Genomic DNA, 14,266 nt, shown 5'->3' on the forward strand with positions numbered 1-14,266 from the left:
TAATAAGGGAGATCGGCTTCCACCATGTTATTTCGGTGACTGTATCTTTCTCCCCACCTTTTTGTTAATCTAAAGAGCTGAGGAGGGCATAGAACTCTCCATTTCTCTGTCCATATTCTCTGGATAGCCAAGGACATCATAACAGTGACCTTCAGGAGGGAATTACTCCCCTATGAGATAAATCTCTTCCACCCACATCCAGCCACTAGCTAAAGCCTCATCTATTGACATAAACCCATTTTATCAAGGGTTTTATATTCAGACTTATGTCTTTAAGAGATTAAAAATACAATATAGACACATATGTCAGGAGTGAGATGCATGAATCCCTATTTGAGGACATATTTTCGATTAATCCTCTGTCCAATTGGGTGCCTGTTTGGAAAGCGGCTGTTGGGTAATTAGCAGGATTCCAGCTTGGAGCCACTTCCTGATTAAATATCCTTAAAATCAATAAGACATCAGGAAGGATTAGAGTGATGCGGGATTAGCCCCCATCTCGCCAAAGAGAAGGAGCTCTGCCCACCGCTTAGGAAACTGTCACCCTGGGGAAGCTGGTGGAGGAAGCAATGTCCCCTGCCCCGTTATTGCAAGATTTCCAACAATGAGCTCTTTTGTTCTCCCCTTACTCACAAATGAGGAGAGAATTGAGTGAGTGGCTGCCACAGTGGGGGATTTCACAAGAGGCAGAGTGGATTGGACTCATCAGCTCTCCCCCTCAGAATTGGCCTTCTGTAAGATGAGCTCAGGATGGGCGGATTAGAGTTAAAATTAGATTTCTATTTGTCTGTTGTGAATTTCCACTAAAGGCATACTCTGATGCCTCATTATATTAAAAAAAAAAGTGACCCTGTGTTGTTCATTAAAATAATAGATAAGTAATATAAATGATACAATAAAAAATAAGTTTTTTCTTTTATTGTTATAGCACCTTGATTTTCCAAATATATCATTCTCCCTTTTAAATATTTTTTTAAAAAAGAAGAAAAAAAGTGATTCGACAAAACTAATTAAGATATCAATTAAAACTTACAATACCTGCAATGTTACATCATCATGCTCATATTTGCAAAAAGTGAAAGGATGTGTGCTTTCTCATCTCTTCTTTGTGATCCACTTAGATCATTTTGATTACTCTTGGTTCAGCTTTTGGGATCATATTTATTTTTCTTTCCATTTAAATTGTCTTAATCATTATTTATATGTTTTTTTCTTCCTGATTTTACTCATTTTGCTTTATATCAGATCACATAAGTCTTCCCATTCTTATATTCATTATATTAGGTGCTATTATTATTAATGTAATAATTTATGAGTTATTATTATTATTATTATTTTTGCTGAGGCAATTGGGATTAAGTGACCTACTCAGAGTCAGACAACTAGGAAGTGTTAAGTGTCTGAGTTCAGATTGGAACTCAGGTCCTCCTGACTTCAGAGTTATTGCTTTGTCCACTATGCCACCTAGTTGCCCCCTATGAGTAATTATTAATAACACTCATCTTTCATATTTGTTGGGAGGATAGACCAAAATAACATTTTAAAGCACTTTGCAAGCCTTTCAGTGCTATATAATGCCATGTATTATTATTGCTCATATTTTTCTTATATAACATTTCACTATTGTTGAGTTTTCAGTCTTGCCTAAGTCTTCATAACCACATAGGGGGAGTCTTCTTGACAGAAATAATAGAGTGACTTGCTATTTCCTTGTCCATCTCATTTTACAGATGAGGAAACTGAGGTAACCAGGCAAAAGTGAGTTGTTCAGGGTCACACCCTAATAAGTGTCTGAAGTCAGATTTTACCTCAAAATCATGAGTCTTCCTATTTCCAGACCCAATGATCTATCCATTCCTCAAATAATAATCAGCTTCCTTCTTTCCATTTCTTTATCACCAAAAAATAAGTGCTATTATCAATATTTTGGTATATTTTTGAATTGTCTTTCTGTTTCCACTTACTTAGGAATATGTGCCTAACACTGGCGTCTCTTGAGTCAAAGGCTATAGAAATTTGAGTTATGCTCCTTTCCTGATTTCAAATTGCTCTCCAGAATACTTGGATCAATTCATAAATCCACCAACAGAATATCAATATGCCTGGTTTATTGCCAGTCTCTCGGTTAAAAGAACCCTCTGTTGACAAAAGATAACGCCTATTGAGAACATTTCTTCTATATCTTTCCAAGCTGGAAATACTTTAAATACAGCTCTGAACAAAGCTTAGAGGTTGTTATCAGTCTAGCTCATTTCAGGGAGTCGAATATCCAGGAAGATGACCACCATGTCATGATGGGGTACAGGGGAACAAGAACTGAACTTAGAGTAATAAGACCTGAGTTTGAAACTTGGCTCTGCTATTTAATACATGACTTGACTTCTCTGGGACTCAGTTTCTTTATCTTCAAAATGAGAGTATTGAATTAGAAGGTCTTCCAATAATAAATCTGTGATCTGTGAGGATTTTTAGCCACAGAAATCCAAGAAACTGTTTGATGAGGTGCAGGAACCCAGGGACTCATGTCATAGAGAAATCATGGAAGGGACATTCACACCAGTGGAATCCCAATGCTTGAGAAGGAGAAAGGATGTTTCTGTTGTAAATGGGTGTTTTTTTAAGGGAAGAAGGGGAATGGAGAAGGATTTTATGTTTATATGATATGATAAAATCAGATAATTTCTTTGGAGGAAGTAAAGGCTATAGGTAAATGCTATATTCTGGTCAGAGTACATGGAGATGAGGCAAGGGAAGCAGAGGTAAAGAGGAAGAGTTGGGAGAATAAAACCGATATGCCGACAGCTTTACCATTTCAGAGCGATGAGTACAGTTGCCTGGCAGCCACAAGTAGGATTTTGCAGACACATCTGGCCTCTTAATTCTGAATGTGATGGGTAGAAAATGCCTGTTATTCTAATGCCAAGAGCAAGTGGAATGATTTTTGAAGACAGAGAAAACATTAGGTGCTTAGATTAGCAAATCTTTGATGAAAGCAGAAAGTGTGTTGGTTTTCAAGTCGCCAAAAATGGGGATGTGTTAGGTGGAAGGGTGAAGGACAAAAATCTGAATTGAGTGATTAAAAAGCTTGTTAGGGAAAATTAAGACATGGAAGCAATGATCACAAAGAACTAACATGGTTTTGGGGAGAAAGAGTCTTATCAGACTAACCCATTCCCATTTTTGATAGAACTGCTAGATGACAGAGAAGGAGAATTGTTGTTCTTAATAAAGAATCACAGTTTAAATAGAATTTCCCAGAAATACCACATAATAGTGCTTTATAACCATTTGAATGAATGATTTTTTTAGTAAATTATTTGATTTGGATTATTTACCCCAGTTTTAAATTCTTCCCTCCAGTAATTTTGTTGGTCATTATTTCAAGACAGAAAAGAGCCTTCCTTTTAGTCTTATAATCACTGTTTCTTTTCTCAAACAGATGGCAAAAACTGATGGAGTTCTTGGTCAAAGCTTTGGACAAGGCTTCTCCTTTGCCGAAACCTACAGGTCAGTGTGTTGTGATACGGGAGCCACCTGCCAGTGGCTCCTGAAGGTCTAACTCAGACCTATAGAATGGATCTCTTCATGTGAGAGGATGATGATGATACAAGGAGACTGAGAGGTCATTGTGTTCTCTGACCTCTCTCCTCTTCTCTCTGCCTCCAATTTATTTCATTCCCCATCCACAAGGAACATCTGCATCAGCAAAGGCTGCCCTGTAACTACTTCAGATGTTATGATTCACAGCTGTGGAAGCTCTTGGAGAACTGATCTATCTCTTCACTTAGGCATGGTCCTTAACATCAGTGTCCTTGTCCAGATCATACCTGGAAGACATGATTAGACAGCCCTTAGCCTAATTATGCTTCAAAAGGTAAATGAAGTGCTGTGATAACTGGGATCTGATTCTAACCAGCAAGGAAGGTTTGCCTGCTGAGGTAAAAATGATATTAAAGGTGGGAAATAGGGAGATAGAGCATCTGGATTCCATTCCTATTTCTTCCTGTACTACTCATGACTTGAGTAAGTGTTTGAAATGTTGGATTAATGACTTTAAAATGGTTTCCAGACTTAAATCAATGACCCTGGGATCCTGAAATTTATGATAAAGGAGAGAGAAACTGGGTACGCCATGACAATTGGAAAGGAGATTTCAAAGGGTTGAGAGAGGGAATAGGTCTCATTACCTAGACCAAAAACTCTTCAGGATGGTCAGTTCACGAATGATGGGCAGTGCTTAGGAATGGGATTCTGAAGACATGGAGAGAAATAATTCCATTGGAAAATAAAAAAGGCAAAGTTGGCTAAAGAGATGAATATGCATGTTCAGGGAATTTGCCAACCAACTCAAATGTTTAAAAGATCCTTGCAATAGAGAGAAGTAAGGGCAAGTATCTGGGGGTAAATGCACACATGTGAAGTAGTTCTGGAGGAATAACATCAATAGCTCTGAAATAGCTGAGCCTAGCAAGAAATGCCAGCAATAGAGTGAGTTGTATGAAATATTTTGGGGAAAAGAGGAAGATCTAAAAAGAAAGCTGTCTACTACTCAGATTGGATAGAATAATGCATACTAAATGAAATCTTAGGTAAGTAAGGAAAAGGTAGTTAATCCAGCAACATGAATTTATTAAGGGCTCACAATGAGTCAATTCAAAAGCATTTATTAATCACTTGTTATGTACAAGGATTGTCTCCTGGGGAGATGGAAGGGGAGAGAGGAGAGACAATGGTTTCTTCTTTAGATGTGCAGAACCTAAGGTTTCTCTGAAATGCATCCTGAAATGTCCAATAAGTAGTTTGTGATGTGAGATTAAAACATATTGGTCTGTGACTCAACTACAGAGAGAAGATAATTAAATGAGAACTGATGAGGTCATAAAGAAAGAGATAAAGAATGAAGGGAGAGAAAGAAGAAAAGAGAATGCAGTCCTTGTATCAGAGATGAGATCTATGATTAGAAAAGGTCTCAGAGGACGTCTAGCTCAACAATCTCCAATATATTTTCCAGAAAAGGAAACCAAGGCACCAGGAAATCAAATGGCTTGTCCAAAGTCACCTATGTCCTCTTCTCCAAACCCATTACTCTTCCCACTCTATGATACTATATGGTTTCATATTACTGCCTTTTAATTTAACTACCACAGGCTGCTAGGAAACGCCGTAGTGTTCCTATGTTCTGGGAGTCCCAGAGTTCTGGGAATGATGCCTCAACTTCCTTAGTTCAAATATGGCCTTTGACACTTCCTAGATGGGGGATCCTGAGCAAATTAGTTATCCCAATTTGCCTTAGTTTCCTTATCTGTAAAATAAGCTGGAGAAGGAAAAGACAAAGCACTATAGTGTCTCTGCCAAGAAAACCCCAAATGGGGCCACGGACAGTGAGACGTGATTGAACAACAACTAACCCCGACACCTCCCAACTGGACTATTGCCTCCATTTTGCCTCTACCTCCTAGGTTCCCTTTAGGACTCAGAACAAGGGCTACTTTCTGCAGGATCTCTTTCCTGGTCTTCCCCCCAACCACTTGCCTTCCCTCTGAGATATCTTTCCATTTGCTCATTTATATCTTGTATGTACATATTTGTTAGCATGTCATCTCCCCCTTTAGAATGGGAGCTCCTTGAAAAGAAAGTAACATTTTTAACCTTTTTTAAAAATATTTCCAACATATACCAGAGTACATGGCAATTGTAAATACTTAATAAGTGCTTGTTGACTGACTGATTGACTACTGGGGCCAATCTCTGAGGCTCTCAATAATTCCAGGCATTATACATTGGGGAGCAAGTCAGGCAATGTGAGACAATTTGGCTCTGCCCAGAAATGCTCAGAAGCTCATTTCCCAGAAAGTCTCCTCTCTGATGATTGCAGTCACACTGCCGCAGTGATCACTTTATCACAGCATACAAGAAAGTCAGCTGAGCCAGGCTGCTTCTCACCGTCAATTGAAAGGGTGCCAACCAGCAGCCCCAAGTGCAGGAGGAGACAAAGAACCGATCTTCATGGGAGCTGGGGTCTGCAAATTCAGGACCCCCACTTACTTCCTGATTCTCAGGCAATGACAGTCATAATTGTGAACTTTGTAATTTAGGGTGCTCACAAAAAACTGGTCAGATTCAACACCAGCCATTTGGAGGGACAAAATCTTAGTCAGTGGACTTTAAAAGGGGCTTTTAAAAGCATTTAGCAGGGGGATTCTAAGCCCTGTTTGTGTCCCGGACTGTTTTGGCAATCTGGTGATGTTTATGGCCTCCTTCTCGGAATAATGCTTTAAAATACATAGAACAACGCCCAAAGAATTACAAAAGAAAATAATCATGTTGAAATATAGCACAGAAAGAGTAAAAGTAAATTCACAAATGACACCTTCATGTTAAAAAACATTGAGCTAGTCTATCCCATTATTTTACATAGAGTGCAATTAAGATCTAGAGGAAGAAACAACACATTTTGTCAACTGACCTTGATTTGGAATCCTGTCTCTGCTACTCCTTTAAAAATAATAATGTAAATAACACCAATTATAGTATTAGTATTATAATATTATTGTTGTTATTGTACTCTAAAGTTGGATAGGCTTCAAAAACCATAGCTCATTTCCTCTAGTCAACAATCCTGTGACAAAGATAAAAGTGGTATTATTATCCCCACTTTACAGAGCAGAATACTGAGGTTCAGAGTTGCAAAATGCCTTGCAAGTAAGGCAAGATTTGAACCCAAACTTCCTGTCTCAGAGCTGATCACCGTTTCCTTTGTCCTATATTTATTTTGTCCAAAGTTAGTGATCTCATAATTCACTCAAGGTCGCATTTTGTTAATGATGATGACAATTACCATTCATACAAAACTTTAAGATTTGAAATGTGCTTTACTTATATTATCTCATATAATTATAAAATTATTATTATATTATATATATTTATATTATGTGGGGTTTATTTTCTTATATAGTATAATTATAAAAAATAATCAGAAATCTCATATAATTATTAAGTATCTGAGCCTGGATTTGAACTCAGTTCTTCAGGATGCAAAGTCCATCCCTCTGTTCACTGCAGTTGCCAGTGATTTAACTCTAATCTCCTTAAATCTTGTGTATGTGTGTGTATGACTCTAATCCTCTCTTTTAAACTGATAAATTCTGTATGAGCTCATCTGTTCTTCAGGACTATTTCTGACATCTGGATTGGGTTGGCCAGCCCCTAAAATCTTTAGGCATTGGCCCAGTCACCTTCATGATAACTTATGTGTTTAGAATGAGGTTAGAGATAAAATGAGGGGAAAATAATTTTTAAAAGCTTTCTGTCTGGCTTCCCCCATATTATAGTGTGTTCAGAAATTAGTGTGATGGAGACAGCAAGAGGATAGGGAGCCATGTCATAGAAGAATCAACTGATGAAAGTGGGAATAAATAACCAACCTAGAAAAGAGAAAAGGTGAGAAGGAGGGATTTCTTCAAATGAAATATTGTATGTAAAACTTCTTTGTGATGTGGCAATTAAAAAGATTCAAGAAATATAGTTCCAGGATAATTTAATCATTTTATTAATAAGGTCAGAATATTATTGTAAAAAATGGATGGTCATATGGCCATCTATCTTAGACCAAAGACAATCATGGTGGTGGGTTCAGAGCTTATTTCTTTTGGAAGAGGAGTGGTAATTACTCAGATTGGATAATATGATGGAAGGTGAGCTATATTAAAATGAAGAACTGAGCGGGATATTATGTCAGCCTTGGACAGAGAAACTATTTTTATACTCAGAGTACCCCCAGCCTTTGGCCATGAAGACCCTGTCTCTCCTCAAGCTTGTTTGGAAGGAATTCACCTGAGAGAAGAAATTGCTTGTAGGCTGGGTTGGGTCAGATGGGGAGAAGTTAATTCCCTCTCACTATTAGTAATATCCTTTAAGAACTGAACTTTGTTTTACTTCTTAAAATCAGGATTTTAGAGGAAAGATCCCCTCTGTTGGTTATTAGTAATTATTTCTCTCAGTGAACATTAAAGTGCTTTTAAAATTCCAGTTAGTTATGATTCACTGAGTCAATAGATATTTGTTAAGTATCCTCTCCGTGTTGATCATTGTGCTTGTTATTGAAGATAAAATAAAATAAAAAAAAATAATGGAGGAGACAAGGACATAAAACTATATAGATTCAATATAAAGTCAATTAAGACATATGTGTATGCATATAAGTATGTCCACATGTATGTAAAATAGTTAAATGCAGTATTGTTTGGTAGGGAAGGCACTAGCAATCTGGGGAAGAATCAGGAGAGGCTTCAAGCAGAACTCTGTTCTTTGTTGTTGTTATTATCCGCCTCGGAAATTTTGTAAGCTTCATAGAAATAGTCCTAATAAAAGGAACTATCCTCCTATTCTTCCGTCCACAGACAGTTTGAGCACTGGACCTGGAGAGTTCAGATCCTACCTTAGATATTTACTGGTTGTGTGATTCTGGGCAAATGACTTAACCCATCTGTCTCAGTTTCCTTAGTTGTAAAATACTAAAATAATAGTACTTACATCTCAGGGTTGTCATGGGGATCAAGTTAGATAATAATTGTAATAGCACTTAGTAGCATGTCTGGGACATAATAGGCCTTATATAAACGCAAGTGTTTCACAAGCATCAAAGAGCAGGTATAAATACTAGCCTGTTTTTGTAATATAGGTGTTTGTTCTCTGTATTTGATTTCTTTGGCATATCTGCCCTTTAATGATATCATTGGGTTAAAGGGGATGTCAGTTTTGTAACTTGGAGGCATAGTTCCAAATTGCTTTCCAGAATGGCTGGGCCAATGTCCAGCATAGATGTATGTTTTCCTGTAGGTCATCCAACATTTTTCATCTTTCTGTCTTCCTTTTTTGTCACCTTTACCAATAAGGGGAATATAAGGTGAAACTTCTGAATTGTTTTAAATTTGTATTCCTTTAATTATTAGTTATTTCAAGCATTTTGTATGGTTATTGATAACTTGAGTTTCTTTGAGGACTACCTGATCATATCCTTTGATCCCATTCATTTGTCTATTGGGGAATGACTCCTATTCTTATACATTTGGATCCGTTTCTTATATGTCTTGGATGTGAGACTTTTATTAGAAAAATTTCCAACAAGGCATTTCTCCCCATTACTGGGTCTTTTCTGTTTTCTGAAAAATGGGCTAACTTTTCTGCATTTATTCCCCATCACCTCCCTGAAGTCATGGTTCCCTTCGAGAACGAAGGACATCATATTACACCCGACCTGAGTGTTTGTCAATATTTGGTCTCGTACTTGATCTCTTCAGTGATCCAAAGGAGAAGACAAGAATTGATGTAATCCATTCCCATAATGCCTTATTGGAAGCAGCTGTTTGGGGTTACAACTTTTCTCCTGACCACACAAGCAGTAACAAGAGATGGTATTAGGGGTTTGAACCAAAGTGCCATCCAACCAGCTTTAGACAGTGATCCATGACAGGGCCCAGGGGGAGCCGGGGAGGGAGAGCTTGCCGTTCATGCATTTGACAGAGTAGGAGTTGGCCATGATCGAGGTCTGACATCCAGCATGTTTGGGATTCCAAGTCTGGACTTGAACCTCTCACCATCTGGTTGGAGACAAACCAGCTGTCTGCTGAACTGTAAACATCCTTCATTCACGATGATTATTCATTTATCTTCCATTGAAAATGTGGCCCGCAATCTGTCTTGCTGGCATAAATTACAGGATGACCTTCCTGACAGACATAACAAATCGAAGGCCATTAGAGGAACGTGAATAAAAATATGTCTGCTGAGCAAAGGCGCATAAGGGATAGGATGCCTGGGGTAATCACCTGTGGCAGGTAACACAGGCAGAGGGCAGACCTTACCTGAAACACCAGCCTTCTGAGGAACAAAGCATATTCTAAAGTCATTTCCAGCAATCAACTTGCCTTAGATGGTAAGCTCCTTGAGGGCAGAAACTTTTTTTTGCCTTTTTTTGCATCTCCACTGCTTAGTGGACTGGCCCATAGTAGGCATTTGATTTTGTTTTGTTTGTTTTGTTTTGTTTTGTTTTGTTTTTTTGCTTTGTTTTTTGTTTTGTTTTGTTTTGTTTTTGATTAATGAATAGGACACTGGCTCTGAATCTCATCCCTGTCATTCCCTGACATTGGACAAACCATTTTATCTCTTCAGCCTTCAGTTTTCTCATTTGTAAAGTGAAGGGTAGAGGAGTGGAGAGGAATAAGGAGAATTCCATAATTTTATATAATTTATGGAACTTTATGGAAGTATTTCTAGAGAAATTTCTAAAACAAAATTGAAACTCACCTCTGAAAACCTGGGTTTTAGCTAAAATGTTATTCCATGTACCATAATCCCTGAGGTAACTGGGAACTCCTCAAAGAGAAGGGCTGACTCTCTTTTTTATGACTACCTCTAACATTCAGCACAGTATCTGGCACATAGCAAGTGCTTGGTCAGTGGTTTTTGTTTCTTTTGTATGACCACAGATAGGAGAGCATGACAAAGGAGACAAGAGTCATTCAGGGACCAGCTAAATCCCATCTTCTGCAAGAAAGTCTTTATTTGACTTTTCCAGATAACATTTGTCTCCCTTCAGATGAACTTCTTATCACATGGTAGGAAAAAAATATGGGCTCTGTAGTCAGAGGACCTGGATTCAAATCTCACCTTTGATGCTCATTACTGTGTGCCTCAATGTCCCCCTCTGTAAAATGAAGTGGTTGGGCCAAAAGGCCTCTGAGCTTCCTTCCTACTTTGGACCTGTCCTTCTGTGATCCTAGTTGTTTCAAGCACTTTTATTTATCAAGATGCTCCCATGGGCCGTTGGGCTGTGTGACTCTGTGCTACTGACTCAACCACTCAGTGCCTTCTGTGATTCCTTCCCTAGAAGGGCCAACTACCAGCCCATTCACAACTCATCTTCAACCGCTTTTAAAATATGAATTATTGTTTTTCTTTTTATTTTTCTCATTAGGAACAAAGAAAGAGGAAGTTCCATCTATTGCTGCAGCTACTAAAAGTTCGGAGGAAGCTCAGAACCCCACAGAAAATCTTGTAAGTTTTTAAGGGGTAAAGGACCAGGGCCAGGGTTTGGGGAGCCGTCATCCAAAAATCATATCAGGGAAGCCATATTTCAGACCCTTTACATCACCTAAATATTTTAACATCCCTTTATTTCACTTGATCTTTAAACCATCCCCCAGAAGGTAAGTATCCTGAGAGCAGGTTCTGTTCTTGCTTTTTCAAGCATAGTGGCTTGAACTGAGTAGGTGCTTAATAAATGTTTGTATGCTTTCATTTAGTTGAACTTATTATTTTTTACTGTTCTTATATGAATAGATGGGGCTAGAATTATCATCTCCATTTTACAAAAGAGGAAACTGAAGATGGAGAAAGGAACTAGCCAGTGGAGACATAAAGCTTCTTATAGAAGAAGCCCCTTGATCTGAGCTCTGAAGGAAGCAGAAGAATTGAAAGTGGGGGTAGTGGTGAGGGTGTGCCAAGGTAGAGAGGACGACTGGCACAAAGCATGGAGTGGGCATGGACTGTCATGTGTGAGCAGAAGCAACAAGGTTGTTATGATCGGATGGTAGAGGGCACAAAGGGGAGCAGTGTGGGGTTGGGCTGGGAAGAGCTTCAAAATCCAACCCAGGAAGCACCTTCTTCCCAGGTGGCTCAAATGATGTAATGTATGTACCAAGCAGCTTGCAAGTCTGAAAGCACTTTATAAATGATGTCATCTTCATCATCACCATTATTGGCCAGTTGGTCTTCAGTCTAAAGTTTTCTCATTTGTAAAGTGAAGGGTAGGGGAGTGGAGAAGAATAAGGAGAATTCCACAATTCTCTCACCAGCACTTCCTCCATTATCAGGAAATAACATTGGTTAATGCCTGTTATCTTCTAGGCGCTGTGTTAAGTGCTGGGGGACAGAAAGAGCAAAAGGCAGTTTCTTTACCTCCTCTCATTACTACTATTAATACTACTACCACTTCTACCACTATTACTACTACTACTGCTGCTGCTACTACCATTACTACTACTACTACTACTACTACTACTACTACTACTACTACTACTACTACTACTACTACTACTACTACACTATCATCTTCCTAGGACCACCACCACTATTAGAAGACATTTGCTCAAATTAATTAGAACCCATACCTTTTACCTTGTGGTCCTGTGTTTTTTCCTCTTCCAATATTATACAGAAATAGTCCATAAAGCTCAGAAGGGAACCCACATTTTGAGTGAGGACACCAAAGACTAAAGTGTCCAGACCACGCAGCTGAAATAAGGAAGTCAGGCTGAGCCTGGATGTCATGCTGCCAAGTGGATTTTCTTTAAATTAAACCACGCTGCCCTGAGAGCTTTAGTACCATCCCAAACTCTTCCTCTGCCAGCAGGCAGAATTCAGCAGAGATTTGGCAGAATTTCTCTCCCTCTTTGCAGGCCAGGATCAGAGATGGGGCAGAGCTCCTGGTTAAGTCCCTTGGGTGTAACTTAGAGGTAAAGGCTCCTTGTCACTGGCTTGCTTTGCTGCCCTGAGGAATCTCAACCTGTTCTAGCCCCTCTCATCAGCCCTCCCTGCCACCTCCCCCCAAGGGACCCGGGCTATTCCCCAGCTTTGGAGTCTGTCCACTCTCTGTGGAAATGCATGAATAATACACAGACTCCCGTCAGAATAAAGAGTGGTTATGAGGTCTCCTTTAACACCGGAAGTCCATCTTCCTAAGCAGCAAAGAGACCTTTTTCACCCACGTGTCACCTTAAGGACGTAATGGGCCCTTTGATAAAGGACCAAAGTTTGGGGCCAGCATTTACAGACCCCTCTAATATCTGCAATTAGTTTGGCCTGGGGTGAGGAATGCAAAGGGAGGCAAAGAACAGATGAATGTGGCCCGCCTGCTTAATGTCTCCAAATTACAAGATCTTTCCTCTGCAAGTGATGGGATTTCTCTTCACACACTAAACATGGTGAAATATTGTGGAAAGTAGTGTCCAGTTTGACAGTGCTTTGTCTCAGTCACTGTCTGTCTCTCTGTCACTGTGTCTATCTCTCTTTCTCTGTCTCTTTTTGTCTCTCTTTCTGTGTCTCTCTTTCCCTTTCTGTGTCTGTCTTTTCTCTCTGTCTGCCTTGTCTCTCTGTCTTTCTCTTTCTGTATGTGTCTCTCTGTGTCTGTCTCTCTCTGTTTCTGTTTGTCTCTCCTTCTGTGTCTACTTTTCTGTCTCTGTCTCTGTCTTGTCTTTCTGTCTCTGTCTCTGTATCTGTCTGTGTCTATCTCTGACTCTATCTCTGTCTCTATGTCTGTCTTGTCTCTCTGTATCTATCTCTCCATCTCTGTCTCTGTCTGTGTCTCCATGTCTTTCTTGTCTCTCTGTATCTCTCTCCATCTCTGTCTCTGTCTGTCTCTGTCTCTGTGTCTGTCTGTCTCAGTTTTCTCCTCCCTACCTCCCACATCTCCAAATAACAACAAATGTTTTTTGGAAGGGAACATTAAGTCTAAGAAAAACCGTTGCCTCTGTTTTTTTTCCAGTCTCTCTGACAAGGGAGGATTGTGGGCAGGCCCTAGTCTCCTTCCTCAAACAAGGAGAAGGTGAGAAGGGGTGGAGGCAGGTGAACTCCCCTCTCTCTAACCAGAAAACTAACTGAGGCCAATTGTTGGTCTTTTTTCACTGAGGATTAAGCCAGAGCTGGAAGGGAGCCTCCAAGCTTAATGACCCTTTGCTGTGCATCAGTCCCCTCATTTTACAGATCAACCATCAACAGGCATAGATTATAATGGCCAGGTCCTGGCATTGGATCCTATAGAAAAGAAAGAAAGAAAGAAAGAAAGAAAGAAAGAAAGAAAGAAAGAAAGAAAGAAAGAAAGAAAGAAAGAAAGAAAGAAAGAAAGAAAAAAGAAAGAAAGAAAGAAAGAAAGAAAGAAAGAAAGAAAGAAAGAAAGAAAGAAAGAAAAAAGAGAGACAAGAAAGAAAGAAAGAAAAAAGAGAGACAAGAAAGAAAGAAAGAAAGAAAGAAAGGAAGGAAGAAGGAAGGAAGGAAGGAAGGAAGGAAGGAAGGAAGGAAGGAAGGAAGGAAGGAAGAAGGAAGGAAGGAAGGAAGGAAGGAAGGAAGGAAGGAAGGAAGAAAGAAAGAAAGAAAAAAAGAAGAAAGAAAGAAGAAAAAAGAAAGAAAGAAAGAAAGAAAGAAAGAAAGAAAGAAAGAAAGAAAGAAAGAAAGAAAGAAAGAATTCCTATTTGAAAGAATGCTATGTCCC

At 39.1% G+C, this 14,266-nt stretch overlaps 1 protein-coding gene across 2 annotated transcripts in view; it reads left to right on the forward strand.

Annotated features, from left to right (window-relative positions):
- Positions 1 to 14,266, forward strand: part of C4H1orf87 (chromosome 4 C1orf87 homolog) — a 60,546-nt gene that overhangs the window by 31,789 nt on the left and 14,491 nt on the right. For both annotated transcript variants that reach the window (XM_051999567.1, XM_051999566.1), the window contains exons 7-8: positions 3,440 to 3,507; positions 10,976 to 11,055. In XM_051999567.1, coding sequence (XP_051855527.1) covers positions 3,440 to 3,507; positions 10,976 to 11,055 — 148 coding nt within the window. The remainder of the gene's footprint in view (positions 1 to 3,439; positions 3,508 to 10,975; positions 11,056 to 14,266) is intronic.

The sequence above is a fragment of the Antechinus flavipes genome, chromosome 4 (assembly GCF_016432865.1).
Source record: "Antechinus flavipes isolate AdamAnt ecotype Samford, QLD, Australia chromosome 4, AdamAnt_v2, whole genome shotgun sequence".
Taxonomy (NCBI): Eukaryota; Metazoa; Chordata; class Mammalia; order Dasyuromorphia; family Dasyuridae; genus Antechinus; species Antechinus flavipes.